The 27,917-nt window shown below is 44.1% G+C and overlaps 1 protein-coding gene across 3 annotated transcripts; it reads right to left on the bottom strand.

The window, feature by feature from the left end:
• Positions 1 to 48: 48 nt before the first annotated feature.
• ARHGDIG (Rho GDP dissociation inhibitor gamma) lies at positions 49 to 27,917 on the bottom strand. Of its 3 annotated transcripts, none has more exons than XM_031945699.1 (6): positions 27,802 to 27,917; positions 6,709 to 6,888; positions 2,779 to 2,862; positions 2,444 to 2,520; positions 1,402 to 1,465; positions 49 to 1,119 (listed from the first exon to the last, which is right to left on the bottom strand). In XM_031945699.1, the coding sequence occupies exons 2-6, from the start codon at positions 6,881 to 6,883 to the stop codon at positions 920 to 922; spliced, it is 600 nt and encodes a 199-aa protein (XP_031801559.1). In that variant the 5' UTR covers positions 6,884 to 6,888; positions 27,802 to 27,917; the 3' UTR covers positions 49 to 919. The 3 variants fall into 3 exon arrangements, with proteins under 3 accessions (XP_031801559.1, XP_012398664.1, XP_031801558.1); XM_012543210.3 differs by lacking the exon at positions 27,802 to 27,917 and adding an exon at positions 27,631 to 27,686 and having other exon boundaries at positions 54 to 1,119; XM_031945698.1 differs by lacking the exon at positions 27,802 to 27,917 and adding an exon at positions 17,915 to 18,168 and having other exon boundaries at positions 54 to 1,119.

Here is a 27,917-nt window from a genome sequence, read left to right as displayed (position 1 = left end):
TCCAGGGAAAGAGTAGGGATGGGGGCTCTTCAAGACATACACCCGAGCCAAGAGACAGAAATTGCTGAAGTTTAATGGGAACAGTTGCCAACACAGACAGCAGGGAAGTGGGGGAAAGGACGGGAGCCCCACAGCCCAGGGGAGGGGTGGGGACAGGCAGGAGCACAGTCCCTCCTTCTCAGGCGGCCCAGCCCAGCAATGCCAGGGCCACCACAGGAATGTGACCAGTCAGAGGCGAGGGGCAAGGGACACAAGGCAATTCTGATGAGCTTTGGTTCCAGACACAAGCGCCCGGCAGGTGGGTAGGGATGGCTGAAGGCTTCTCCTGCTCCCCACCTGTTCCATCCCACTCCATTCCCACCTGTCCCTGGAAGCCTCCTCCAGGAATATGACTGTTGGACCCTGAGTGGGGAGGACCAGGGGAAGAGGATGATGAGAGTCAGGGTTTGATCACCTGGTACAGACACAAGAGGGTCTTTTGATGGGGTTGAGGGAGAAAATGGCGGAACTGCCCCTTCCTACTGAGCTTGAATGGCTAGGAGAGTTATGTATTGGAGGAAGAGGTTCAGGTCAGATGCTTTGGAATCCCTATTGGGGTTGGGGAATTGTGCTAGTTCCCCAGGAGGGAACCTCCAAGGAGAAGGGATTAGGCATGGGTGGGAGCTGGAGGGGGAAGAAGTTGGAGGCAGCCCCTTCCCGGGCTAAGGGTGTTGCTGGGGGCCAGAGGAAGGCCCTGAATGGGAGGGATAAAGGAAGGAGGGACCCACACCTGAGTGCTCCAATTATGGGCTCTCAGCCCCTCAGCAAGGTCCCTGCCAACTTGGCCAGGGATGTCCTGACCCAAGGATGACCTTAGACCCCAATGGAGGCTGAGGCAGGTGCAGGTGGGACAGGGGTTACAGGGCAGGTGGGGTAGGGGTCAGTCCTTCCAGTCTTTCTTTATGTTGAGGTCCCACTCCCAGGAGAGATGGTCTGTTTTGTCATCATCCGTGAAGAAGGACTTGATGCGGTAGGTGCCTCGAACCAGTAGACCCTTGGGGGCTTCCTCCATGGGCGTCAGAAACTCATACTCCTCTGTCCTTGGCCCATAACTCCCCACCATGTACATGGCTTTGTCCACTGTGGGCAAGACAAGGTCAGGAGCTGTCCACGGAGACTGCCGTGCCTCCCCACTCAGACTCAAGACCATTCCCACATCCCCCCATTCAGGGTAAGTGTTCCCCAACAATAGTGGCTCTCTCTTTGGAACGCTGGGATCCTGAGGTCACAGACCATGCATGCTTTCTCCCCTTTCTCCCTCAGGGATCCAATAAAGGATTCTGCCCCAGGAAATTCTAAGGAAAGCCACGATGGGGATGCCAGACCCTCAACCCTCACTCCAGTGTCTAAGCTTTGCCTCACCTCGGAGCCCTTTGCGGTAGGTATGATGCAGATACTTCAAGCCACAGACAATCTCCTTGTTGACCTGCAGGCAAGTGAGAGTATGGTCTAAATCAAAAGAAAAGGAGTCTTCCACATGTGCAAAAATGTTCGTGACGGCCCTTTTTGTAGTGGCAAGGGACTGGAAAGTGAGTGGATGCCCGTCAGTTGGAGAATGGTTGAATAAATTAAGAATGTAATGGAATATTATTGTTCTATAAGAAATGAGGAGCTGGCTGGTTTCAGAAAAACCTGGAAAGATTTATATGAACTGATTCTGAGTGAAATGAGCAGAACCAAGAGACCATTCACTGTACACAGTAGCAAGATTATGAGGATCAATTGTGATGGACTTTGCTCTTCTTGACAACGCAATTCCAATAGACTTGGGATGGAAAATGCCATCCGCATCCAGAGTGAACTATGGAATCTGAATACAGATTGAAGCATAGTATTTTCACCTTTTTGTTTTGTTTTTGTTTTTTCTTTCTCATGGTTTTTTCCCTGCTGGACTGATTTTTCTTGCACAATATGACAAATATTAAAATATCTTTAAAAGTATTATATATGTATAACCTATATCAGATGGTTTGCTGTCTTGAGGAGAGGGAAGGGGAGAGAGGGAGAAAAAAATTGGAACTCAAAATCTTACAAAAATGAATGTTAAAAACTATTTTTACATTTAATTAAAAAATAAAATACTATTGAGGGGAAAAAAGTAAAAGAAAGGGGGTTATTGTCCATGTGTGTGGAACCAGAAATGATATAAAATTAAGGTTTCCTATTAGGGCAACAAATAAGAACACTTGGGAAATCTAAAACCAAAACAGGTAGATTTCTGGGCATTCCCCACATTAACAACATACCTGGCAACCAAGGATCCCCCCAAGCTTGGGCTTAAGGGGAAAGGACTCAGAGAAAGGATCAATCATTTTCACAGCTAGGGTATGGAGAGAGAATTCTAGAGGGTACACCAGTTACAAGAGACATTGGGGATGGGATGGGGATCTGAGCTGGGTCTTGCCTTAAAGGAAATCTTCACTTTGTAATCCACGCCTTCCTTCAGCACAAACACTTGGTTCTTGAGAGATTCCAGGTCCCCTGTAGAGGTGAGAAAAACAGGGCTAGGTGTCAGGCTACCTTCTCCTGGACCTCAGGGAACAGATAGGGGTTTCCAGAGGGTTGGGGTAAAAGGCCCTCACTGCCCAGGGATTATAGGTGGGATAAGGAGGTATGGGGTGCTCTGTGGAGCTGTGTCCCAGACACATTGGAAGCTTTCTGGAAGGGAAGACATGGGCTTCTTTTCTTCCCATCTTTCTCCCTTATAACACACAACACAAAGTGAGAAAGAAAGGTCACCTGTCAGGTCCATGGTGATGGGTCCAGGGGCCTGTTCACACACCAGAGTCAGCCTTGTCACCTGAACATTGGGGAGGCTGGGATCTGGAGTACAGAAAGAGCAGAGTAGTTGGGAATAGGTGTTATATGTGAGAGGAGAACAGTAAACCCTACTTAATGACTCTTTCCTGTTATCAGAATACCCTCATCCCTCTTCCTCTGGCTGATTACATCCCTTAGGGCCCAGCTGAAGTCTATTTCAGGAAATCTTTTTTCGGTTCTCCCAATCCCCACTCATTCTCCATCCTGGGAACCCCCACAACCCCTACTGTTCTGTAGTATGATTATTTTTCTCTATTAAGAAACTCCCTAAAAAACAAGGTTTGTCTCCTACCGAGTCCAATACAAAAAGAATGGGGTTCAGTTATGAACTTTGCAGTGGAGGGAAGGATGAGTCAAGTAAGTTGATTTTTATTTTTAAGGTGAGGAAAAATCCTGTCTGAACAAGCTGTGCCTTTACTTTTCCCTGGATGGCAGAAGGGAGCTAGCTACCTAATTAGCAAAAGGAATGGTATCATAATACAAAGGGCAGAGCACCACCCCTAGCCATGCCATGAAGAGGATTCTGGGAATGAAAAAATGAACCAATTGTTTAAATGCAGTAAGTCTAAGTAGGTGAATTTAAAAAAAAACTGGCTTTTCAAGGGACATTACTGTTCTCACTGGGGACCACAAGGCAGTCAGATGGGCTAGACCTCAGACCATGATCGCTGAGCCTCAAGAAATTAAGCTAGATATAATAGCAAGGGAAGTTTGGGACTAGGTAGATTTCTGTTATTCACATGTCTAAGTGCCCTCCTTTCAACTCATTTAAATTCACATCAACAAGTCTTTGTTAAATGTTTACAATGTGCCAAGAACAGTTGGAAGAAAAGGGAGGGAAAGGGAAGATAAGAAGATAAAAATGAACAAGTATTGGAACTTATATTCCTTAGATGTATCATTTCAGAATTTATATATTTTCTTTTCTTTGTAAATTTGTTTGCTCTAGACCAGAAGTCAAACCCTTTAATCCAGAAGCATTGCAATCTTTGTACTAAAATACAATCGAGAAATATTTAACAAAAATACATAAAAATACAATAGTTAATAATGTGGTTTTCTAAGTCAACTTGCACATGGAAATCCTTATGTGTGATTTGTAGATCTCTTTTCTATTGGAATTTGACACCCCCTGACTAGACTAGTGTCTAGAGTCCTGAGGTAAAGTAAACTATCTCCATTAAAAAGATGCAGAGCTCCAATTTAAGAATCTTAAATCAGGGATCTTCATCTTTTTTGCATCCTGGACTCTCCTTGGCAGTTGGTAATGTCTAGGAAACACTTCTTAGAATCATAGTCTTAATTGCATAAAATGGAATAATTAGAATTACAAAGAAAATCAATTTTATGGAAAGATGTACTTTTTCCCTTCCAAATTTGTGGATGCCCTGAAATTTATCACCATCCCTTCAGGAGGGTCCATGAACCTAAATTTAAGAATCTCTGTCTTAATTTCCTGAGGCCCTATGATGTTCTAGGCATCCTACAAATATTATCTGAGTTTATCTTTACAACAATCCCAAGGGGCTTTTATTACCTGCATTTTACAATTGAGGGAACTGAGGTACATAACACTTTAATAACTTGTCCAGGGCCCACACATCTACCAAGTATCTCATGAACTCAGATCTTCCTGACCCTGGCCTAGCATTCTATCCATTGCTCCCTAGCAAATTGCCTCCAGATGAGGGATTAGGTCACTGTTTGCACCCCACAGGTAGGCTAGGTCAGAGGTAGGATCCAAATCCTTGCCTTCCTTTGTCCACAGCCAATCCCGTATTCACTATATCACAATGCCTCTTCTCAGCCTGAAGCCTAGAAATAAAGTCTAATAAATAAAACCTAAAAAAATGACTCTGGGGTCTGGAAGGTGCTGAAACAAGAAGGAAAGGGATGCTTGAAACAGACTTCTAAAATGATGACAAGTCCACAGTGGCGAAGTCATTAACTTTTAAATGGTGGGGCTACAACTGATCTCTGAACGCAGTGGTTCAGGAGAGAGAGGGAACAGGCTTGTGGGGTATGGTTCAGTCTGGGTCAGGGAAGTTTAACAAGTGAAAACCCTGGTTCTGAGCAAAGGTCTGTTCAGTAGAATAAATATTTAGTAAGCTCCCACTGTATACACAGGAACCTGGATTGGTTCCAGGGCCCAGGAAACCCACAGGACCCAGTGAGGATTAAGTAGGACTGGATACCCTGGATGGCTCAATCCATGCTTGCTGGTCTACTAGACTGAATTCATCCTGAGCCTCTGCTGTGTCCTGCCGGTTACTTAGTCAGTCAATAAACATTTGGTGCTAGGCACTGTGCTAAGTTCTGAAGATACAAAAAGAAGGGAAAAACAATCCCTGTCTTCATTGAGCTTACAATCTAATGCTTCTCCAGAAGGGGCTTCCTTCTCTTTTTGGCCACATCTTGGCTCCTAGTCCCTAGAGATATAGTTACTTCTCCTCCCCCAGAGTCCTGTCATTCCACTCCCCTTCCTAAGTTTCTCTTCTCTCCAAGATGACAGGCCCTTTCAAGGAACTATCTGTGTTTGAATGGGGGAACAGAGCCCTCCACAAGACAGGTGACTGAGGGAGCCAGGACGGAGCTCAGGAACTTGGAGCAGAGGCTGGAAGAGTTCCTAGAATATGAATCCCAAGACCTCAGAGACACCCCCCCCACACCCTCAGACCAACCTGTATTCGAGCAGGAATCCCCTCAGTATCAGCCCCATCAAGTGGTCATTCCACCCTTGCCTGAAGATCTCTAGTTTTGGGGTACTCAGCATTTCTCCAAGAACCTTATTCCATTGCCCTCCCTCATAGTTTTAGAATTGTTTTCCTTATATGGAGCTGAAATCTTAACTGTCTCTTACTTCTACCCATTGCCCTCAATTCTGTCTTCCAGGACCAAGTAGAGCAATTCTGATCTCTTTCTTCTATATGAATTAATAATAATAATAATTAATAGTTTATCATAGTGATTAATATTAATGAATCATTAATAATTGATAGTTAATTCACATTAATAATAATAGCTAGCATTTATATAGTGCTTTAAATTTGGCAAAACATTTTACAAATATTGCTCTTCACAATAATCCTGGGAGGTAAGTGTTAGTATTATCCCCTTTAACAGTTGATCAAGCTAAAATAGATGAGTTTAAATGGCTTGTCCAAGAGCACACAGCTAGAGTCTAAGGCTGCATTTCAACTCAGGTCTTTACTCTAGGCCTAACACTATGCACTTAGCTTCCTTTAACTCCTCCTACAAACCAGCTCTTTTCTTGGCTAAATAACACTTCACACACACCCACTTCCTCCCAAATTCCAAGGAGCCCTAATTGAGTCAAGGGGCCACCACATTCCAGGATCAGGGTCTCATTCCTGCCTCTGGCTTGAGTTGTTCCTGACCTGGGTTTGGCCAGACACTAGTGAGTTACAGGTGAATAGAGGTGGGTCTGGATCGGCTGTTTGTGAATGGCATTGTGAATAAAACACTGGTTTAAAAGTTGGAAGAACTGAACCTCTAGTTCGTCAGGTTGGTGTGCCCACCCAGCCCTGGTGCCCCTGAGCTTCTGCTCCCTTGGGCTGGTGTGCCCGCCCAGTCCCGGTGCCCTGAGCCTCTGCTCCCTCAGGTTAGTGTGCCTGCCTAGCTCTGGTGCCCTGAGCCTCTGCTCCCTCAGGCTGGTATGCCCACCCCAGCCCCGGTGCCCTAAGCCTCTGCTCCCTCAGGCTGGTTTGCCCCCCCCAGCCCCGGTGCCCTGAGCCTCTGCTCCCTCAGGTTAGTGTGCCTGCCCAGCCCCAGTGCCCTGAGCCTCTGCTCCCTCCGGCTGGTGTACCCGCCCCAATTCCAGCCTCCTACCCACAGCCTCAGGAATGGGCCCCAACAGGGCCTGCTTGTACTTGGTTAGACTCTCATCATCTTGGTCCAGCTGCTGTATCTCCTGCAGAGTCTTCTTCTCCGGGGCCTTGTAGTCCAAGTCCACCTCGTCCAGGTCTTCCTCATGGACAGCCCGGATGCCTTCCTTGTCCGCCATGAAATCTATTTGGAAGAGGAAAAGGAAGATTGTCGGATAGGGAGGAGGGACCCTGGGATGCTGTCAGAGCATGGCATTCAAGGACTTCCACAACCCAGCCTCTCCTATCTACCCAATAGACCCACACGAATTTATTAAGCACTTACCATGTACCAGATACTGTTATAGGTGCAGGGGGAGGGAGTGACACAAAATCAGAATTGAAACCGTTCTTGCCCTCAATGTGCTACATTTTAACTAGCACACGTAATTAAGTATATGATAATAGCCTTTAGCACTTATATGGTATCTCAAAGTTTACAAAATGCTTTACTTGTTATCTCCTTTGATACTTAATATCCTTCTAGGCAGGTGCTATTATTATTTCTATTTTACAGAGGAGGAAATTGAGGCTTCGAGGTTAAATGATTTGCCTTCTGTCATAGAGATTAGGAAATATCCAAAGCAGCATTTGAACTCAGATCTTCCTGTCTCCAATGCCTAACACTCCATGCACGGCTTCTCTGCCTGTCTGCATGTATGTGATCTACAGCCATCCTCTTCTCCGGCCCGGGGGCACCTTAACTTTCCACGAAATTTTTTTGTCCCTTTCATTCTCTTTCCCTCCACTTTCACCTGTCTGTCACACAGTTCACCTCTTCCAGAAAGCCCTCCCAGACTGACACTAAGCTAAGTTCTCCTGGGAAGCTGGAAGGTGCAGAAGATAGTCTTTATCTTCCTGAGTTCAAATCTGGCCTCAGACACTTACTGGCTGGGTGACCCCCAAGTCACTTCATCCTGTTTGCCTCAGTCTCCTCACCATTAAAGTGAACTGGAGAAGGAAATGGCAAACCACCCCAGTATCACTGCCAAGAAAATCCCAAATGGGATCAAGAAGGGTCAGACACACTGAAATGACTGGACAAGTTCTCTCTAACAAACTGTAAGCTCAGAGACCTATGATGGAAAGAGCCTGGGCTAGGAAGTCAGGAAGTAACTTCAGATATCTCATTTCTCTTTAAGCCTCAGGATTCTTATCTACAAAATGAGGAGATTGGATTACATCGTATCCAAGGCCCTTCCCAGTTATAATATTCTTCCTTTTAAGGTCCTATGTAATCTAATCTGATAAGCATTTATTTGTACAGATAGGTCCCAGTGGAAGGTTATGAGAATATGAAGATAAAAAGAAAAACAGGACCCGTCCTCAAGGAGCTTAAATTCTTCTGGGAGTGGTAGTAGATACAACATGTAAAAAGTACATGCGTTAATTCCAATAGATTTGAGATAGAAGGTGTCAAACACATCCAGAAAGAGAACTATGGAGACTAAATGTGGAGCACAGTATTTGTCACCTTTTTTGTTTGTTTGCTTTTGCTTTCTCCCTTTTGGTGAGATTTTTCTTGTACAACATGAGTAATATGGAATTATGTTTAAAAGTATTGTACGTGTTTAATCTATACCAGATTGCTTATTGTCTTGGGGAGGGGGAGAAAAATTTGGAACATGAAGTCTTACAAAACTGAATGTCAAAAACTATCTTTACATTGGAAAATATTTTCCAAAATTTTCTAAACATATTTCCATATTTGCCATGCTGCATAAAAAGAATCATTTCAAAAGAGAAAAAAGAACACAAGAAAGAAAAACAATCAACCAATCAATTCAACCAAAAAAAAATTTTAAATATATACATGATAAACACACAAATACATATATTTTTAAGACTGGGTCTCTTTATGAAAGGGCTCAGTTCCACTACTGTCTGGCACAGAAATGTTGACATGCTCCATTTCTGACGTGAACTAATTCAACCTTTCTTGGAAAAAAAATTTTTTACATTTGTTTTTAAAATGTTGAGTTGGAGATTCTTTCCCTTATCCCCATCCCCAGCCACCAGTAAGAAAGCACATGTGAAGTTATGTAAAACATTTCCATAAAAGTCATGTTGTAAAAAAAAAAAAAAAAAAAAAAAATCCTAGATCTCCCTCCCCCTTTGCAAAAAAAAAAAAAAAAAAAAAAACTCAATAAAAATAGTTTTTAAAAAGATAGTATGTTTCAATCTGTATTCAGACACAATCAGTTCTTTTTTTTGAGTATAGAGAGGATTTTTCATCAAATGTCCTTCAGAATTGTCACGGATAAAAATGTTTTGGTTTTATTTTGTTTTTTTTTTTCCTTTTTTCTTTTTTTTGGCAAGGCAATTGGGGTTAAGTGATTGGGCCGGGGTTAAATGTTTGAGTCTGGGTTTGAACTCAGGTTCTCCTGACTCCAAGGCTGGTACTCTATCCACTGTACCATCCAGTGCCCCCAATTTAACCTTCCTTGGGCAACCTAGTCCCTGTAGGGGGGAAAGGGGGAGCAGGAGTTTCATCATGTGGACTAAAGATCACCATTAGAACTCTGGAGCTCGAGACCCCTCTTGGTAGCTGGCATTACAAGCATGTATCCCTGTGGCTGGTCATACATGATAGTTTGAGGAAGAGGAATTGAGGGCTAGAACATCATTCCTTGTTCTAAGGTGCCTTCCAGCAGGAATATTCCCATTGTGACTGTAAACATTCAATTGCCCAGCTTTTACTGAGCTCCTCCTCTGTGTCTGGGATCTCTTGAGCATTGGGCTGGTCATACTATAGGTCCTCAAAGAGAATTAAACTCATCATCCTAGAGATGCAGCTAGCCTATCAGAAGGGGGAGAGACTACCAAGGTCTAGTGTCATGATATCACCTATCAAAATAAGCTCCAGGCTTTCTAAGTCCTTTCCTTTAGAAATTCATAATCTAATCCTGGAAGAGTTCCCCAGGTCCCAAAGTCACTCAGAAACAGAAGCTGCAAGAGGCTATAATTTGCCAGATATTACATTGTAAGCATCAGAAACAGGTCCTTCAACTCAAAAACCACTGCCATTACAATTGTTCCACCCTTTCCAAGGTCCAGGAAGGAGAAGACTGCTTCTCATAGAGTCAAGATTAATACTTGACATTGTAAGGTAAAGAGATAGTGACTCACAAAGCATAATATTTTCATCTTTTTGTTGTTGTTTGTTGGTTTGATTTCTTTCCCGTGTTCTTTTTTCTTTTGATCTCATCTCTTTGTGCAACATGACAAATATGGACATATGTTTAGAAGAATTGCACATGTTTAATCTATATCAGATTGCTTGCTGTGTTGGGGGGAGGAGGAGAGGAAAAAAAATTTGGAACACAAGGTCTTGCAAAGGTGAATGTTGAAAACTATCTTTGCATGTATTTGGGAAAAAAATTTAAAACTACTAAAAATTTTTTAAGATTTTTAATTAAAAAAAAAAAAAAAGCAGTGATCCAGAGGTCTGTAAAACAAAAGGAAAAAAAAATTTTTTTCAGACAGCTGAGTGGTACAGTGGGTAGAATGCTATTCCTGCCACAAGAAAGACCACAGTTCAAATCCTGCCTAAGATACTAATTGTGTAACCCTGCATAAATCACAGCCTCTGTTTACTTCAATCCCCTTTGAGATTATCTACAAATTATCCAAAAGGAGTTTAATAAATGCTTGACTTGATTGCAAAATGGATAATAGCACCTACTTCTTGGAATTGTTGTAGATCAAATGAGGTAATATATGGGGAAAGCTTTGCAAAAATTAATGGGCTCTATTAGTGCTAGCTATTTTTATTATAAGTCCTAACCTTTGTCCTGAAATTTAAAAAAAAAAAAAAGATCAAGGGATTATTCTGATGGTTTGGGAGGAAAAATTCCTTATTGTGAGGACTGCCAAACCACCTTTCCCTCAATCTCAAGTCTATATACCCTCTCCCCAACACCTCCCACTAGAAGCCTATTTTGGCATTTGGCACAAATGCTTGGGCCTCATAAATGGAGGAAGGGCTCTCTGAAGCAAGAGGCCCCTTGTTGCCTCTTCAACACACACACACACACACACACACACACACACACACACACACACACCTCTGACTACCCAATCCCTCTCCAACCAGACCCTCTGGAAAGCAAGCCAGCACAATAAAAGAACTAATTTTAAAGTAAGAAGGCTCAGCTCTATGTGACTTTGTATAAGTTCCATAACCTTTTTAGGCCTAATAATGTTCCTCATTCCTAAAATAAGGTGATTCATTAATCCACTAATTAATTAGTGGAGCTACAAACTGGTTCAGCCAATGATGGAAATCAATTTGGTTTTTGGGTTTTTTTGTTTTGTTTTGTTTTTGCTGAGGCAATTGGGGTTAAGTGACTTGCCCAGGGTCACACAAATAGGAAGTGTTAAGTGTCTGAGACCAGATTTAAACTCAGGTCCTCCTGACTTCAGGGCTGGTACTCTATCCATTGCACCACCTAGCTGCCCCAACGAAAATCAATTTGGAACTATGCCCAAAAGATCATTAAAATCTGTATATTCCCTAATCCAATGATGCCATTACTAGGCCTCTGTTCCACAAAGACATTAAAGAAAGAAGAAAATGTACAAAAACACTGCCAGCAGCTTTTTAATAGTAGCCAAGAAGTGAAACATAAGGAGTGTCTATTAATTGGGGTATGACTGAACAATATGGGATATGAATATAATGAAATATTACTGTGCTGTAAAATAGGATGAAAGGGATGATTTCAGAAAAACTTGGAAAGATCTGTATGAACTGATACAGAAAAAGTGAGCAGACCCAAAGAACAATGTATATAATAACAGCAATATTGTAAAAAACACTTTTGAAAGATTTAACTAATAATAAGAATTAAGTATTCTGATCAGTGCAATGACCACCCACAGTGAGGAAAAATGCTATGGATCTCCTGACAGGCTTAAGATGCAAAATGAAATGTACATTTTTAGATTATGGTCAATGCAGGAATTTGTTTTGCTTGACTATAGGTATTTTTTGGAAGGGTTTTGTTATTTTTTTCCCCATACATCCAGGGAATAGTTCCTTGATGTTCATAGTCCAATGAGAGAGAAAATAAATCTTTGTTATTTAAAAAAAAAAATCTATCACATCTATCTAATCTGTTTGTTTTATTTCCATGTTTGTCACACTGTGATAGAAAACAGAGACCAAAAAAAAAAAAAAAAAAAAAAACCCAAAGAAAAATAGAATAAAGAAAAAGTATATTTCAAGCTGCATTCAGACTTCTCTCAATTCTTTCTCTGGAGGTGGATAGTATTTTTCATTATAACTTCTTCAGAGTTGCCTTTGAACATCATATTGCTGGGAATAGCTAAGTTATCACAGTTGATGATCATAAAATATTGCTGTTACTGTGTATAATAGTTCTACTCATTTCATTTTGCATCAGTTAATGTAAGTCTTTATAAGACTTTCTGAAAACATCATTTCTTAAAGCACAATAATATTCCATCCCAATCATATAACAACTTATTCAACCCCATCCTAATTGATGTGCCTCCCCTCAATTTTCAATTCTTAGCTACAAGAAAAAGAGCTGTTATAGATAATTTTTGTATAATTGGGTCCTTTTTCTTTTCTTTGGGATACAGACCTAGTGATGATATTGCTGCGTCAATAGGTATGCATGGTTTTATAGCCCTTTGGGCACAGTTCCAAGTTGTTCTCCAAAATGGTTAAACCAATTTATGGCTTTTATACGTGGGTGTATCTGTGTATTGTGTGTGTGTGTGTGTGTGTGTGTGTGTGTGTGTTTTAAGGTGTTTGGATATGTGTGTATATACATATCTGTATATGGATATGGATTCTGTGTATACATATATATTTTAAAGTGGTTGGGCCAAATTACTTCTACGGTCCCTTCCAATTGTAGATCTATAATCTTGTATTTTTCTCAGCTTACCCTTAAAAGGAAGGAGTATGGTAGAAAAACTGGAATCAGGAAATCTTAGTTGTAGTTCTGAATGTACTGCAAAATCACTGTGTGACCTTTGGAGGGTCACTTCAATGAAGCAGTTGGGCTAGATGGTCCTTCCGCTCCAGGACATATGAAGTCCTTTCTTAAGTCTTCATTTTCCCAAATATTCTTTCAATAACCTATTCATTTTATTGAGCACTTACTAAATGCCATGCAATTATATCGTTAGTTCCCAGTGCATGATCTTATCAATTCCAGGTTATCCAAGAAAACTAGTATCAAAGCAGGTGAACATCTCTCTGTTCACAGCCGGGGGAACAAAGTGAAGAGACTCTGAAATTCAGCTGTCTAAATAGAAAAAGACCTAGTTACAGATCATAGCTCTCTACAAACCCCAAGCCTAAACCTCAGCCTCTGTTCATAAGATGCTACTTTCTGGGACGTGACACCACCTAGAAAATTTCCCCAGGTGTCAATGAAACATGTTTCAAAGGAAGGAAATTGTTGAAGAAATTGTGCCCTTCCTTTTGAGGCTAGTTGGCACCAGACCCAACCACAGCAACAATTTAGGGAGAGGGGACTAGGGGCAGAGGAGGAGAGGCAATCCTAACTGCTGCTACAGCATGATATCACTTTCTCAAATTTAAATTCAGAAATATGCATTAACTTTTTACTACATGCTAAACACTGTGCTGAATACTAGGAACACATACAAAGATAACAACTGAAAGCAATACCTGCCCTTGAGGAGCTTACATTCTACTGAGGGAAAACCACATATACACAGACAATTCAAAATATGTGCAAAGTAAATACATGGTATCAGAGGAGCAGCATTAATAGGGCTGGAGGAATAGGAGTTATTAGGAAGTCTTAGATTTGAACTGAGCCTTGAGGGAAGCTGGGAGTTCCTAGAGACAGAGATAAGGAAGATGAATATTACAGGCCTGTTTGAGGAAAGTATGGAAACAAAAGGTGAGAGTCATTCATGGGATGAAGTCAATAGATCAATTTGACTGGGATGTAGGGGAGTGATGTAAAATGTTTAGAAAGCAAGGGTACAACCAGATTATGAGAAGCTTTAAATTCACTTAATCAGCAGGCATTTATTAGGAATCTATTATGTGTCAGGCATTTTATGATGGCCTTTGAAGCTTTTATATTTGATATGGAGCCACTGAACTTTACTGAATAGGCGGTGACATGATCAGCTGAATGGAGGATGAAGGGAATTGGAGAGAGACTTGAGGCAGAACAACCAGAGGCTATAACAATAATCCAGGCATGAGGGGAGTACAGCCTGTATCTTCTTCAGAAGTGACAAGGGGCCCTATGCAAATGCCAAATATGATTTATATTTAGGAAACTGAGTGCTGCAGAAACTTCTTGAATTGAAGAGTTGACATGGTTAGAAACTTAAGAGTGTCGATCCAGTGTTGTGCCTGCAAACTATTTCAATTTTCTGAACAATGCTTCCTCTAAAAAAACTAAGGGGTAAATAGAATCAGTCTATCACTTTCCACATGAAGCCTTTTTTTGATCCAAAGAGTTAGCTGCTAGTCACATCCCCTCCAATATTATCTTGTATATAATGATATGTATGTGTTGTCTCCCCCAGTAAAACCTAAGAGATAACTGTTTCCTTTTTATTCCTGTATCCTCAGGCCCTAACATACTACTTGGCACACAGCAAGTACTTAATAAATGATTGTTAATTGATGGACTTGGGCTCACTCCACACTCTAGAGAGTTGAATTGGGAATTTATCTCTCCCCAGAACCTAAGGGGAGTATCTGAAACTACAAACTCTGAAGTCTTGGAGTTTGGGCAAGGCAGATTCCCATCCTGTCCCCATTCTCTCCATTATTCCAGACTTCTCACTGGAGCAGAAAAATTCATGGTCTCACTTTTGCCCTCTCCACTCCCAACCAATCCTCTCAGAATCACAATTGAGCACCTGCTCTCACTCCCAAGGGCTGGCCAGATCTGTGACCAGGGGAAGCCTGGGACTACCTGCCCACAGTGTTCTAGAACAAGAAGTTGGCACTTCCTCTTACTATGGCCTATTCCTAGTATGTCACCCCCTCTTCACATCTGCCTCTCAGCAAAAAATCCTTCTCATTTTTCAAGGGTCGGCTCAGATTCTTCCCTGCTCTACCCGATAATGCTGCTTTCTCTGTCTCTCCAAATATCTTAGGAAAGTTATCTTTCCTTTTCATTCATCACCTCTTATATCACAGCAGGCTACCCCCATTGCAACTCCCACTTCTCCTTGGGATAATATAACCTCTTTGAGGGCAGATGCTTGCATTGTTTCCGAACTCCTGGCACAGTGCCTTTCACTTAGTAGTGACTTAATAAATGACTACTGAAATTGAACTGAGCTCTTTCCCACAGTGCTTTGGGGATTGTCTTTTTCCAGGGGACTCTTTGAGCTCACTTCCTATGGTTCTAGGGAAAAGGAGTGATGAAACTGGACCCTTCTCTCTGTGTCTCTTTCTATCTCTTCTTCTCTGTCATGCTCCTTTATTTCCTTTTCTCTCTCCCATTTCCTTCTTTCTGACTTCCTCCCTCCATGTCTATCTATTTGCCTGTCTCTCCCCTCCCTCTATCTGTCCTAGTTTGTCTCTGTCTGTCTAACATCAGTTCCCAGGAGTTCAATTATCATCTCTGTAGAAGACTCTCAAATCTATCTATCTATATACATATATAGCCAAGCCTTAATCTCTCTCCTGAGTTCCAGTCCCAAATCACCAACTGTCTGCTGGGCATCTCCACTTGAATATCCCCTTGATATTTCCCAACTAATTATGTTAAAAACTGAATTCATATTAAATGATGAAAGAACTCTTGGACTCATTATCTTCCCCCTTAAATCATCCTTCCTCCAAACTTCCCGACTGCTATTGAGACCACAAACCATTCTTCTGCCACACAGGTTTATAACCTTAGTTAGGTTAACTTTAACTTTTCCCTCATCCTCATACCCAGTCAGTTGCCAAGTCTTCTTAATTCCATCTCCACAACATCTCCTGATTTTGTTTCCTTTTTTCCACTTGGCCTCTAGTCCTAAGGGACTCTACTCTTGTTCAGAGACTTATTAACTCTTGTCTAAACTATTGCAAAAGTCTCCAAAATGATCTTCCTGCATTCAGTCTCTGATGTCTATCCATCTTCCAAATGGCTGTCAAATTGATACTACTACAATACAGATATAACCATGTCATTTCCCTACTCTAGAATCTTCAGTAGCTCCTTGTTGCCGCTAAGATACAAAATACTCAGTCTGACATTTCTAACTTCTACTACTGGTTTCCTTTCTACCTTTCCAAGCCAATTTTATTCTACCCTTTCAATCTCCCTGTTCCAGGCAAGATGGCCCACAAACTGTTCTCCATATATGTTATTTCATGCCCAGTCTCCTTTGCACAGCTGCCCGCCCCCTCCTCCCCTACCTGGAATTCTTCCCCTTCTAAAATCCTGGCTACCTTCAAGACTCACCTCAAGTACCATTTCTTACATAGGGCTTTCTGGATTCCTAAATGACTAAGTGTTCATTCTCTTCTAAAATGACTTTGTATCTAAATTTATGTGCACATTACAATCTTCCCTCTCTCCAACTCCTTAAAAACCTGGAAGTGTTTTTATTTTTGTCTTTGTAACCCCAGTGCCTAACATAAAATGAGGGCATAATACATGTTTATTGAGCTGAATGGCATTCCCATAGTTCCAGGGCCCCTTCTCACAGTGAGTTAAGAAGGAGCTTCTTCAGTCCAGTTCCTCCAATGCTCAAGGATCTTGGGTCAAAGCTTGGGTTCAAGCTGTTTCAATCCATCCTCTCTCCCATCCCTTAGCCCCATCCTGATGACCAGAGTCCCAGGGAGACATGTCTGTCTTTGCTCTGCTCTTGGGGATCATGAATGGTGGGTCCTGGGTGGTTCCCTGGGAGGAAGCTTTTCACAACATGACAATGCTTGTTTTCCTTCCAAATACAGAAATACTAACAATTTTCCTCCTCCCTCTCTAATACAGTAGACTCAGTTTTTCAATGCAGACCCAACCCCAACAGAGATCCCTTCTCTACACAGAAATAAGGAACTATCAATACAGAAACAGAATACCCTTCCCTAAACAAATCTTTCTCTCTCCTGAATGAAATCCCCTCTCCCTATCACTACCACCTTGTCCCTCCTCAAATCTCACCCCTGCCTTCCCTTTTCACAGCTTCCCATTTCTCTCAAACCCTTCTGTCCTAGACAGACCCCATTCTTATCTTTTCCCCCACACTTCCTTTCCCCACCACCACCACCTGCAGATAGCCTTGCTTCTCTGGAACCAGAAGGCTCGGGGAGGAGGGGTTCTTTGTGGCAGATCTTTGCTTCCTCCTCTACCCAAGGGAATGAATGCAGACACCTCCCAGGCCAGAGGGGATAGTGGGAGCCTCACCTGCGGCTCCCAGTTCTCCTATGGGTATTTCAAGAGGGATGGGAAAGACGGGACCCTTTGCACTTTTTCCTCCACAATCCCTCCATGGCCACAAATCAGCCCCCGCCTCGATCCAACTCATCTCTACTAGAGAGCCTCCACCCCAGAAAGATGCGTTCTCAGTGACTGGAAGGTGCTGGAGGTTGGGCTGCTGATGACTCTAGCGGGCACCTCTCCAAAGTTACCATGGGGAGGGGTTGGACTGACAGGGCCCGGGAGGTACTAATCCAGACTGTGTCTCCACCTAGAGAGTCCTCCCCTCACCTTTCCTAGGTTCTTCTTTCTGGCCTAAGTATCCTCCTGGTTCCCCTCCCCAGGTACATCCTTTCCATGTTCCCCAGCACAGGTGTTTGTCGTGGCATTTGTCCAGATGCCACCCTCCAAGTCCTCTGGCATGGGTGTAGTCTCCCAATGCTCCCACCCCAAGTCCTGTGGCATGGGTGCCTCCCAGTGTGAACCCCTTATCCATGCTCCTGGCATGGTTCCTCCCAATGTGAACCCCCCCCATCCATACCCTTGGCATGGGTGGCTCCCTGTGTGAACCCCCTTTCCATGCCCCTAGCATGGGTGGCTCCCAACGTCCTCCCCTCCAAGAATGGGTGTCTCCCGGTGTCTTCCTCTTCAAAGTCCCCTGGCATGGGTGTCTCCCCAGGAACTCCCCCTCCAAACCCCTGGCATGAGTGTCTGCCCCAGTAGCCCCAGCCCTTAAAGTCCCCAGCCTTGCCCCAGACCCGGGCCTCAGGCGCTCACCTCTGGCGCACACCGTCAGCCACAGGAGCTCAAGCACTTGCGCCCCCAGCTCGCACATATCCAAGCCCAGCATGGTGCCGGCTCCCGGGGCCCCCGCCTGCCTGCCGGCCGCTCCCTCTCCGCCGCCGCCGCCTCCTCCTCCTCCTCAGCAGCAGCAGCAGGAGCGGCAGCAGGGGAGGCCCATGGACCGAGTCTTGGGTCTGTCTGCGCGCCCGGCGCTGGAGCCTGAGATGCTGAGCTCTGAGCTCCTAGCTCTGAGCTCCGAGGAAGCGCAGCCGCTACCGCTGCTGCCTCCGGTCCCCTCCCCGTCCCTCCCGCCCCTCCCCAGCCCCATCCCTCATTATCGGCCAGACTGCAGTGAGCTCATCACAGCGCCCCCCGCATACCAACCACAGTGGGCCTGGCGCAGCCACACAGACACACTCACACACTCGCGCACTCACAGGGCGGGGCGCAGCCCGGGGATTTCCCTCCCTCCCCAGCGCCAGCCTCCTTTGCAAGCCCTGCAGGCTCGGGGAGAGGGTAGGGAGGGGTGTTCCAAACAGTTACAGGGGCGTGGGCTGTGTCCGTGCTTGTGTCCCCAGTGAATCTGTCCGACTGCTTCTGATGATTCCGGGGTTACCATTGGTGCGTCTGTGGGTGTGTCCTTGTGGGTCTAACTGTGGCGGTGTCCTGGTTTGCCTGGGTCAGTGAGAACGCCAGTGTCCGAGACTGTCACTGGGGTGTCTGTCTGCGGGTGTGACCGTCATTAGGGTGCCTGTCACTTAGGAACGAAAGACCTGGATTTGTGTCATGTAAGTGGGGGTGGTGAGGAGCGGGAGGGAAGGCAAAGAGCAATGTTGCACTGACTCTGAGTAAAGCCCAGGGGCCCCCTCAGCCTCCTCGGTGTCTGTGCCCTTCCCCGGGGCCCACTTAAAAGCAACCCTGCACAGCTGAGGTCCACACCTGCGTCCCATTCCCCCCTTCCCTGAGCTTTCCCCATGGCCGGTACCTATTGTCTAAGTGAAGGGCCTGCCTTGGACACGCCTTTTCACAGGGGCTCACCAACCTCTTTCACGGTGATTGGGGAGTCTTTGTACTCCAAACGCACTCCCTCCCGGGCAGGGCCCCCTTCAGTCCTGGCTTTCAGAGCCCAGAAACCTTTGAAGTGTTGGAGTGAGACCTCCAGGGATGGGGTACCAGAATACCTGATTCGGAAAGTCAATGCTTTCCCCTTCTCACTTTAGTCTTAATCAGAATCGCTAACTTTTACATAAAAACTTGAAGTTTGCAAAGCCCTAGACATAATTATGTATTTGATTTTCACCACAGCCCTGTGAAGTAAGTGCTATTATTATTCCCTGTTTACAGATGAGGCACATTGAAGTTAGTTGACTTGTCTAGACATACATGAAACAAGGCTTTTCTGACCTCAAATCCAGTGCTTTAGGCAATCAATCCAGCAGCAAGCATTTATTAAGAACCTACTGTGTGCTATACTGTGCTAGGTCCTGGGGACATATTGGCGAAAAAGGACCAGTTGCTATCCTTAAGGAGGTTATAGTGTATCTCCTGGTGGTCTCTTCTTCCTCGAAACTCCCCTGGTACCTTGTTCCTTACTTTTTTTAATCCTTTTTCTTTCCTTCAACAATACAAATCAACATCTATTTACTAAACACCTGCTTTTTCTTATCTGCTGCCCTTCCTTTTCCTACCCTTCCTTCCTTCTGCTTTTCCTCATTCCTATTTTCCTCGTGTATTCATGTTCATTCCCTCAAGTTCACCTCTTTCCATTTTTTCCTTCATTCAATCCCTTCTCTCTTCCCCATCTCATTTAGCTCTATCATTCTTCCCTACCTTTTCTCATTACTGTCCCTACCTCCAATGGTTTTGAGACCTTGTTTCAGGTTCAAAGTTCCTGAAAAGGGTCAACTACAAATTAGATTCCTAGGTCCCCAAATCCTCTCCCTTAGATGGGAACTACCACCCCCCAAACCTAAGGGAAATGCAATGCCACATCCTGTGCTTTTGGTGGGAGTTACATCAACACACTCCAGAACTCCAGTTCCAGCTCAGCCATTATGTGACTTGGATCAAATAACTCCCTTTCAGGATTTCAATTTCCACATCAATAAAATTTGGATAGAGAGAGTCATTGTCCTTTCTAATCCAATGGAATCAGATTATTTCACCAGCCCTAATCTCCTCCTCATAAAGGGAAGAGTGGCTTTATACACAGTCAATGCTCCCTTTCAAAATATCAAAAAAGCAAGTTCTATCTATTCAAGAGTTCCCCTGAAGGCACTGGGCCACCCTAAACTAAAAACCGATATGCAGCAATTTCCCAGATCTCTATTTTCAGTCCATCTTCTTGTCTGAGGCTCAGAACCACATCTCCCTTAGACTGAATTCTGAACTGCTGGATGGTAGGTAGCCCTTTAAACTCAGCAATGCCAAAAGCCATCATTTCTTCCCCCTCAAACTTTCCCCTCTTCCTGACTTCACCACCTCTCTTGAAGGTACCATCCATCCTCCTAGTCATCCCAGGCAGAAGCTTTAGAATTACTTTTCTCCCTCCCCTCCATATCCAAAGTCTATTATATCTTCCCCAAAAGCTCTTGCATCCATTCCCTCACTTCCACTTAAATGGCTACTCCCCTAACTCAGAATGCGCACCTTTGACCTATCCCACAATAACTAACTAGTAAAACAGCTTCCTCATTGGCAACTTGCCTACTTTACTGTCTATTCCTTCTCTATTCCACTATAGGATCCCAGATTTACAGTTGGAGTTGGAAAGAATCCTTGGTCTTTACACATTTCTCCCTCTCTATTATCTCTTGGATCAAATAGAAAATAGAAAAGAGCTTTTTCATAGACTCATCCTTTTCTCTCCTCCCTCCAAACTTCTTATAGCTTAGTTCCCTGTGACACTGGCCTTCTGGTCATTCCTCATCTAGGACAGTTTATCTCCAGACACTGGGCATTAATATGCCCAGGAACTATGCCTGGAACTCCCTCTACTTCATCTTGCCTTCTGCCTTCCTCCAATTCTCAATTTAAACCCCACCTGCAGGAAACCTTTCCCAGTCCTCTTTAATCTGGTGCCTTCCAATTTATGACCAAAGAAGAACTAGAAATCATTATTGATTGCAAAATAGAAAATTTTGATCATATCAAATTGAAAAGCTTTTGTACAAACAAAACTAATGCAGACAATATTAGAAGGGAAACAATAAACTGGGAAAACATTTTTACAGTCAAAGGCTCTGATAAAGGCCTCATTTCTAAAATATATAGAGAATTGACTCTAATTTATAAGAAACCAAGTCATTCTCCAATTGATAAATGGTCAAAGGATACAAACAGACAATTTTCAGATGAAGAAATTGAAACTATTTCTAGCCATATGAAAAGAAGCTCCAAGTCATTATTAATCAGAGAAATGCAAATTAAGACAACTCTGAGATACCACTACACACCTGTCAGACTGACTAGAATGACAGGGAAAGATGTGGAATGTTGGAAGGGATGTAGGAAAACTGGGACACTGATACATGGTTGGTGGAACTGTGAATACATCCAGCCATTCTGGAGAGTGATTTGGAAGTATGCTCAAAAAGTTATCAAACTGGGCATACCCTTTAATCCAGCAGTGTCTCTACTGGGCTTATACCCCAAAGAGATACTAAAGGAGGGAAGGGACCTGTATGTGCATGAATGTTTGTGGCAGCCCTTTTTGTAGTGGCAAGAAACTGGAAACTGAGTGGATGCTCATCAACTGGAGAATGGCTGAATAAATTGTCTGTATGAATGTTATGGAATATTATTGTTCTGTAAGAAATGACCAGCAGGATGATTTCAGAAAAGCCTGGAGTGACTTATAGGCACTGATGCTGAGTGAAATGAGCAGAACGAGGAGATCATTGTATACTTCAACAACAAGACTATATGATGATCAATTCTGAGGGAGGTGGCTCTCTTCAATAATGAAGATGAACCAAATCAGTTCCATTTGTTCAATAATGAAGAGAACCAGCTACACCCAGGGAAAGAACTATGGGAAACGAGTGTGAACCACTACATAGCATTTCCAATCCCTCTGTTTTTGTCCACTCGCATTTTTTATTTCCTTCACAGGTTAATTGTACACTACTTCAAAGTCCAATTCTTTTTGTACAGCAAAATAACTGTATGGATATGTATACATATATTGTATTTAACATATACTTTAACATATTTAACATGTATTGGTCTAACTGCCATCTGTAATAAGGGGTGGGGGGAAGGAGGGGAAAAGTTGGAACAGAAGGTTTTGCAAGGGTCAATGCTGAAAAATTACCCATGCATATATCTTGTAAATAAAAAGCTATATAAAAAAAATCCTGGTGCCTTCCCTCTGAGATTGCTTCCAGTTTATCCTGTCTGTACCTCATTTGTACATGACTGTTTGCATGTTATCTCTCTGGACTGTGAACTTCCTGAGAACAGAGATTCTTTTGCCTTTCTTTGTGTCCCTAGTGCTAAGTATAATGCCTAGCACCTAGTAGGCAATTAATAAATGCTTGTTGACTTGACTTGACATGTGCAAAGTTATTACTAGGATTTTTAGTACCCTAGGAAAGTACCACAAACTGTGCCCAGAAAGCAGACCAGCTCAAGACTGAGGTTCAGGAAAATGGATATGGGATGAGAATGAGAGAGGCTTTCAACAGAGGTGCCAACAAGTAGCTTTCTATTTTTACTAATTATTCCCTCTAACAAGGTGCTGGGCTATTTCTCTTTCAGCAAGGATTGGCAGCATCTCCTAAATTGCGGAAGCCTGTGTTAAATCCCCTAGTGCAAACCCTAGTTACTGCTGTACATAAGGGGTGAGGGGAGGGCAGTCTCCAGAGTCAGGGCAAGGGGAATTCCAGGTTCTGGATCTGAGGGATCCTGGTTTTATAAACCTTTTTATAGAGCAGCTCTTGCCTCCTTTTCCCCACCCTCCATCTGTGTCATCACTGCTCATCTTTTCTGCTGAAAAGCAGTTCAGCATGATGGAAAAATCACTGACCTTGGAGGTCAATGACCTGGGTTCCAATACTGAGCAATTATATGAATTTAGGCAAGGAACTTCCCTATTAAGTCTCAATTTCCTCATCTGTAAAACAGGAGTGATAATATTGACACTAGCTATTTCCCAGAGTGTACTGTGAGAAAAAACAGAACTAAATATAAGGACTTGAGTTGGAGGTCTAGAGGCTGGAGCCAGTTCTGGGGCAGGGGGGTGGGGAGCTCGGGACAGAGAATAGAGCCCTGGGTAGCAGGCTGGGGAAGGTGCTCCAGCCAGGAGAATCCAAGGCCAGGGGAGTCTTTAGGTCCCCATTTCCTGTATGACACAGCCCCTCCCAGTGACTCAGAGGCTTTGGAATGTGTGAGGAGGGACCAGGCTTGGAAGTGGTGGGGGAGGGAGGTGTCTCATACTTGTAACCAGTGACCTGAGACCTGGATTGGAAATCACAGCCATGTCCCTCCCAGCCCGGTACTCTGGGCCAACCAGATCAGCAACTCACCCAGTATGGGCATTTATAGCAATAGGGTAGGGGATGAGGAGAGGAGGAAAAAGAGGTGAAATGAGGGTAGAGGAAGAGTGGGAGGAAAGAAGAGGAGAGAAGGGGAGAGGAGGAGGAGGAGGGAGATGGGTAAGAGGAGGAGGGAAATGGAAGGTGCTAATTGAGCCCTCCAAAGAAGCCACCAGTCTCTAATGGAGCCCAACTCAGTGGGAGGGTGTAAGAGTGCATTCAGCATCTTTAAGGGCTGCTGCCTGGTTCTCCCGAGGGCTCAGCCTAATTTCTTCCATGCTCCTGTGGGTGGGTAATTCTGATGGTACCCCCCCAAAACTGTGAGTTAATCTGCATACTTGGCTGCTGAATTAGGGGTACCAGTGGGATAGATAACAGGAAAAGGGGGACATAGGCTAAATAGAGAAAGATAGAGAGCGAAAATCCACAGATAATCCAAAATTATTATTTCAAATCATACTTTCTTAATCCTCCCTTACCCAGATTTTCATGGGAGAACTGGTCACAAGGAATCAAGCTCAAATTCAGGTTTTCCCCTGGGAACAAACCCCAAACACAGAGGATAAAGAGAAGAAAGAGTAACTATGGATTCTGTGTATCAAAATCTGCAATAAAGTTGTTGGAGGCCATCATAAAGGTAAGCTGGCCACCCGAGTCCTTCCTGTCACAGAATACCTATAAATACCACACACACTGGGACATACTAAAGAAGCTTTAATTGTACCTGAATAAATTTAGTCTCTGCACATCAGATAAACTCAGGCACATCTAATTATAACCCAGCACCACCCATGGATGATGGAAGCTGGCCTGGGGAGGAACTGGGGCTAATATGAAAGAGAAAGACCAGCCATCATCTACCCACTTCAACTAATCCTATGAACAACCCAGCTGGCTATAAACTTGATAGTTTAAGGTCCTATGTGAGGAAGGACAAATGTTTTCATCCCTAATTTATGGATGAAGGAATGGAAGTTCAGAGAGATTAAGTAACTTGGTCAAAGTTACACAGCTAATAGACCAAGTGATAGACCTAGGACCTCAAGCCCTTGAATAGAGGGTGCCTGGGGCATACTTTTTCTGCTGGTCATTAGTCATTTAGAACTCACTCTAGCAAACATGTTCAGACATCTACAATAATAAGGTACATCGTGTCTCTGCCCTCTATTCCAATTTGGGAGGGCCCTGGGGTACCCGCAAGCAAGCAGTTCTGACATATATAAATATACACACATGGGCAGGCACCTGAGACATACGGATGCACATGTGCAAAACACACAGGCAAAGATACACAGGAATGGATGCACATTTTCATGCATATGTGTGTGGTATATGTGTATATCCATGTGTGTATATACATACATGCATACATAAATACATATACATATATGTGTGTTTCCTAATTTTTTAAAATAGGTGGTCCAGTGGATAGAGCCAGGATCTGACCCTGGCAAGTATTTTAATCTCTGTTTGCTTCTGTCTGTGTAACTGTAAAATGGGGCTAATAATAATACCTAATTTTCAGGATTGATGTGAAGATCAAATTAGATAATATTTGTCCGACACAGTGCCTGACACACAGTAGACAGTTTAAAAATGCAGCTCTATAGGTGAATATCTTCACTATTATGGGCTTCATCTCTTCACAAGGCAAAGCAGATGGAGTAGGGATTAAATGGTCCCTAAAGGCCCTCCTAAATATGACATCCTTATAATTTGCATTCTACATTCTAAGGTTCCTTGAAATTCTAACATCCTTTGCTCTATGCAGAACTATGCAGAAGGAATTTTTTAACCTGAGGCAAAAGTAATTGAATGGGTGATTGAGATATTGCCTGCACGGAGGATAATTCAACCACAGGGTTGTCATTCTAGGAAGGAGGGGTGCTGTTCCCAGTACCTAGAAAAGTACAATTTCTTCCCTCTTGGTTCTACATTATATATTCTAAGGTCCTAACTTTCAGTTCTTAGTATTCTTTGTTCCCTTTTTATCTCCAGCAATAGAGTATTCAAAGGGCATCTCTGCCATGACTTAACTGAGAAGACAGGCCAATAGATGCTCTGAGGACCACCTGCCTGATCTAAGCAGTAAAGAGAGTTTCTTCCATGTGCAAAAGAATGGCTTTACATTAAGACTACTTATGCTGGCTAAAGCACAGAAGTGGAAAGTAGAAGACTTCCTTAACTAACTGGATATGTGATAGGCAAACCAATCCATGTTTTCTCTTTCCTCGTTCCTTTCTTTCTCTCCTTCCCTCCCTCCCTGTCTCTCCTTCTCTCTCTCTCTCTCTTTCTCTTTTTCCTCCTCCTCTCCTTTTTTCTTCTATCTTCTCTTCTCGCTCCTTTCTTTTCTCTCTCTCCCCATCCCTCTCTGTTCCCCCTTTGTAATCTGTTTCCTCCTTTGTAAAATAAGGGAATGCCTAAATAAGCCTCCAGATTTGAAACACAAGTTTATGATCGAAAGGAGGTGTACTCCAGGAAACCCAGTCCCTTATTCTAGTAAGCCCCACCCCTTCACTCCAGGCAGATGAATGAATGGTACTATGCCTCTTGGACAGATGGAAACTCCAAGCTCCCGGAGACAGGAATTCCACAAAGACATGGAATTGTAGAAAGAGGAAGGAGAAGAATTCTGAGGACCATGTTCTTTAAGAATCAAGACATCAGCCTGGGAAAAGTAGCTAAAGGCAAAAAGAAGGGAACAGGACTCAGAGCTGTGACTTCCAGTCCAGTCCCCTTGCTTTCTGTCCACTGACTCCTTCACCCTAACCTGAACCACTTACACTGACATTCTAGGCTTCCAAGATAAGCCAAGCAGTGTCTAGGAATGAATGCCCCAAGGGTCCTCTTAAGCCTAACCCTATTCCTTCTTGGAATGTAGGGCAGGGCCTGGACTAGGAGAGGGGTAAGTCCAGGGATTCCTAAGGGTAGGAGAGGAACGCATGATTTACTTCTGATTTCTGGCTTTTAGTGATCCAGCCTTCAGCAAGCCCTTTTAGACCACTGCCTCTTCTTTGTGCTCAGTCTTCTCCAAAACTAAAGTTCCTCAAGTTTTCTGAAAGGGGCAAGACAGGAGGAAGGAGCAGGGTGGCTGGAATGGGGAAGTTAGAATCTTTCTGTCAGACTTGGCAGCCTGAATAAACCAGACAGAAGAGGTGTAGTATGGGAAATAGGTCTAGGCAAAATGTTAATTCGATGGCAAGTCTTTACCAATTTACCATTTATCAAGTACTTCCTCAATAAAATAACTTAATGACAGAGAAGGTAAAATGTTTATTAGCCTCATTTTATGGAAAAGGAACCTGAGGCTAGGAAAAGTGAAGTTACCAAATGTCCCACAGCTAGCAAGCAGGAAGAGAAAAAGAGAAAGGTGGAGAGGAAGCTGGGTAGGAGGCCATTGGGGACCGGGCCTATGATCTCCCAAGATCAACTATCAAGGGGGAGTGGGGGTGGGGAAGAGTGCCAAGAAATGAAGGGAAGATTTAAGGATCTGGGAGCTCTGGGGCCCAGTAGATCCTTGCAGAAAAACTCTCCCTAAGGCCAAGACCTGAGAACCTCCAGTCCCTAAGGGGAAAGGGAGGGGGCAGGTCAGGTTGGTTCTTCTGAATGACTTGGAAAGAGTTCAGGGACTGGGTGTGTATGAATGTGGAAGGGAGAGGGGTGTCTCACCCCTTCTATTCCCATTATATGGGGAATTGGGTAAAAGTAGGTCATCACTGGTGGCTCCACCTACACCCCTCCCCAGCAGGAATCTGGAAAAAGTCCTGCCCCAGAGCCAGACATTGAGACCTTTCAGCCAGTTTCTCTCCTCCCTTCTCTTCTACCTCAAGCCCAATACAAAGGGGACTCTGTGGCTGCATCCCCCCAGCTAGGCAAGGCCAGCTTGCTCACACAGAGCACACCCACCACACACTGTCCCAAGCACGCCGGGGCACCCAGCGCCGTCACACACATTCCCATTCCCTCACGCGGCTACACACGCAAGTCTGCTCCCCATTCAGGCTCCACGCAGTCTCGGGCTCCCAGTCCCAAACTCTCACGCCCACCCAAGAGACAAGAAGTCACACAAACCAAAACGGGGACCCTCAGCCCCACCGTCTCGGCCCGTGAGGCAGTCACTAATGCCCGCGTGCTCCCTCAGTCCCAGCCGCGCTTCCAAGGATACACACTAACCATGCTCACATCGGCTCACAGGCTCTCACCCCCAGGCTGGCGGGCACTCAGTCTGGAGCTTTACAAAGTTACACTCTCAGTTCCGCTCCGGATCGCACTCACCCCTCCCTTTCCTTGCGTCTCCCCCTCCTCCTTTCCCCCCGCAGCGCCCCCGCCCCCCGGGGTCCTCACCGGAGGGTCCGTCCGGCCAAGTTCGCAGCCGCCACAGGGTCAAGTTCGCAGCCGCCGCCGCCGCCGCCCGAGCCCCAGCCTCTCTCTCAGTCTAGGGCGGTGGCCCAGGGGCTGCG

Source organism: Sarcophilus harrisii, chromosome 1 (genome assembly GCF_902635505.1).
Source record: "Sarcophilus harrisii chromosome 1, mSarHar1.11, whole genome shotgun sequence".
Classification (NCBI taxonomy): Eukaryota; Metazoa; Chordata; class Mammalia; order Dasyuromorphia; family Dasyuridae; genus Sarcophilus; species Sarcophilus harrisii.
This window is presented reverse-complemented; position numbering and strand designations above follow the sequence as displayed.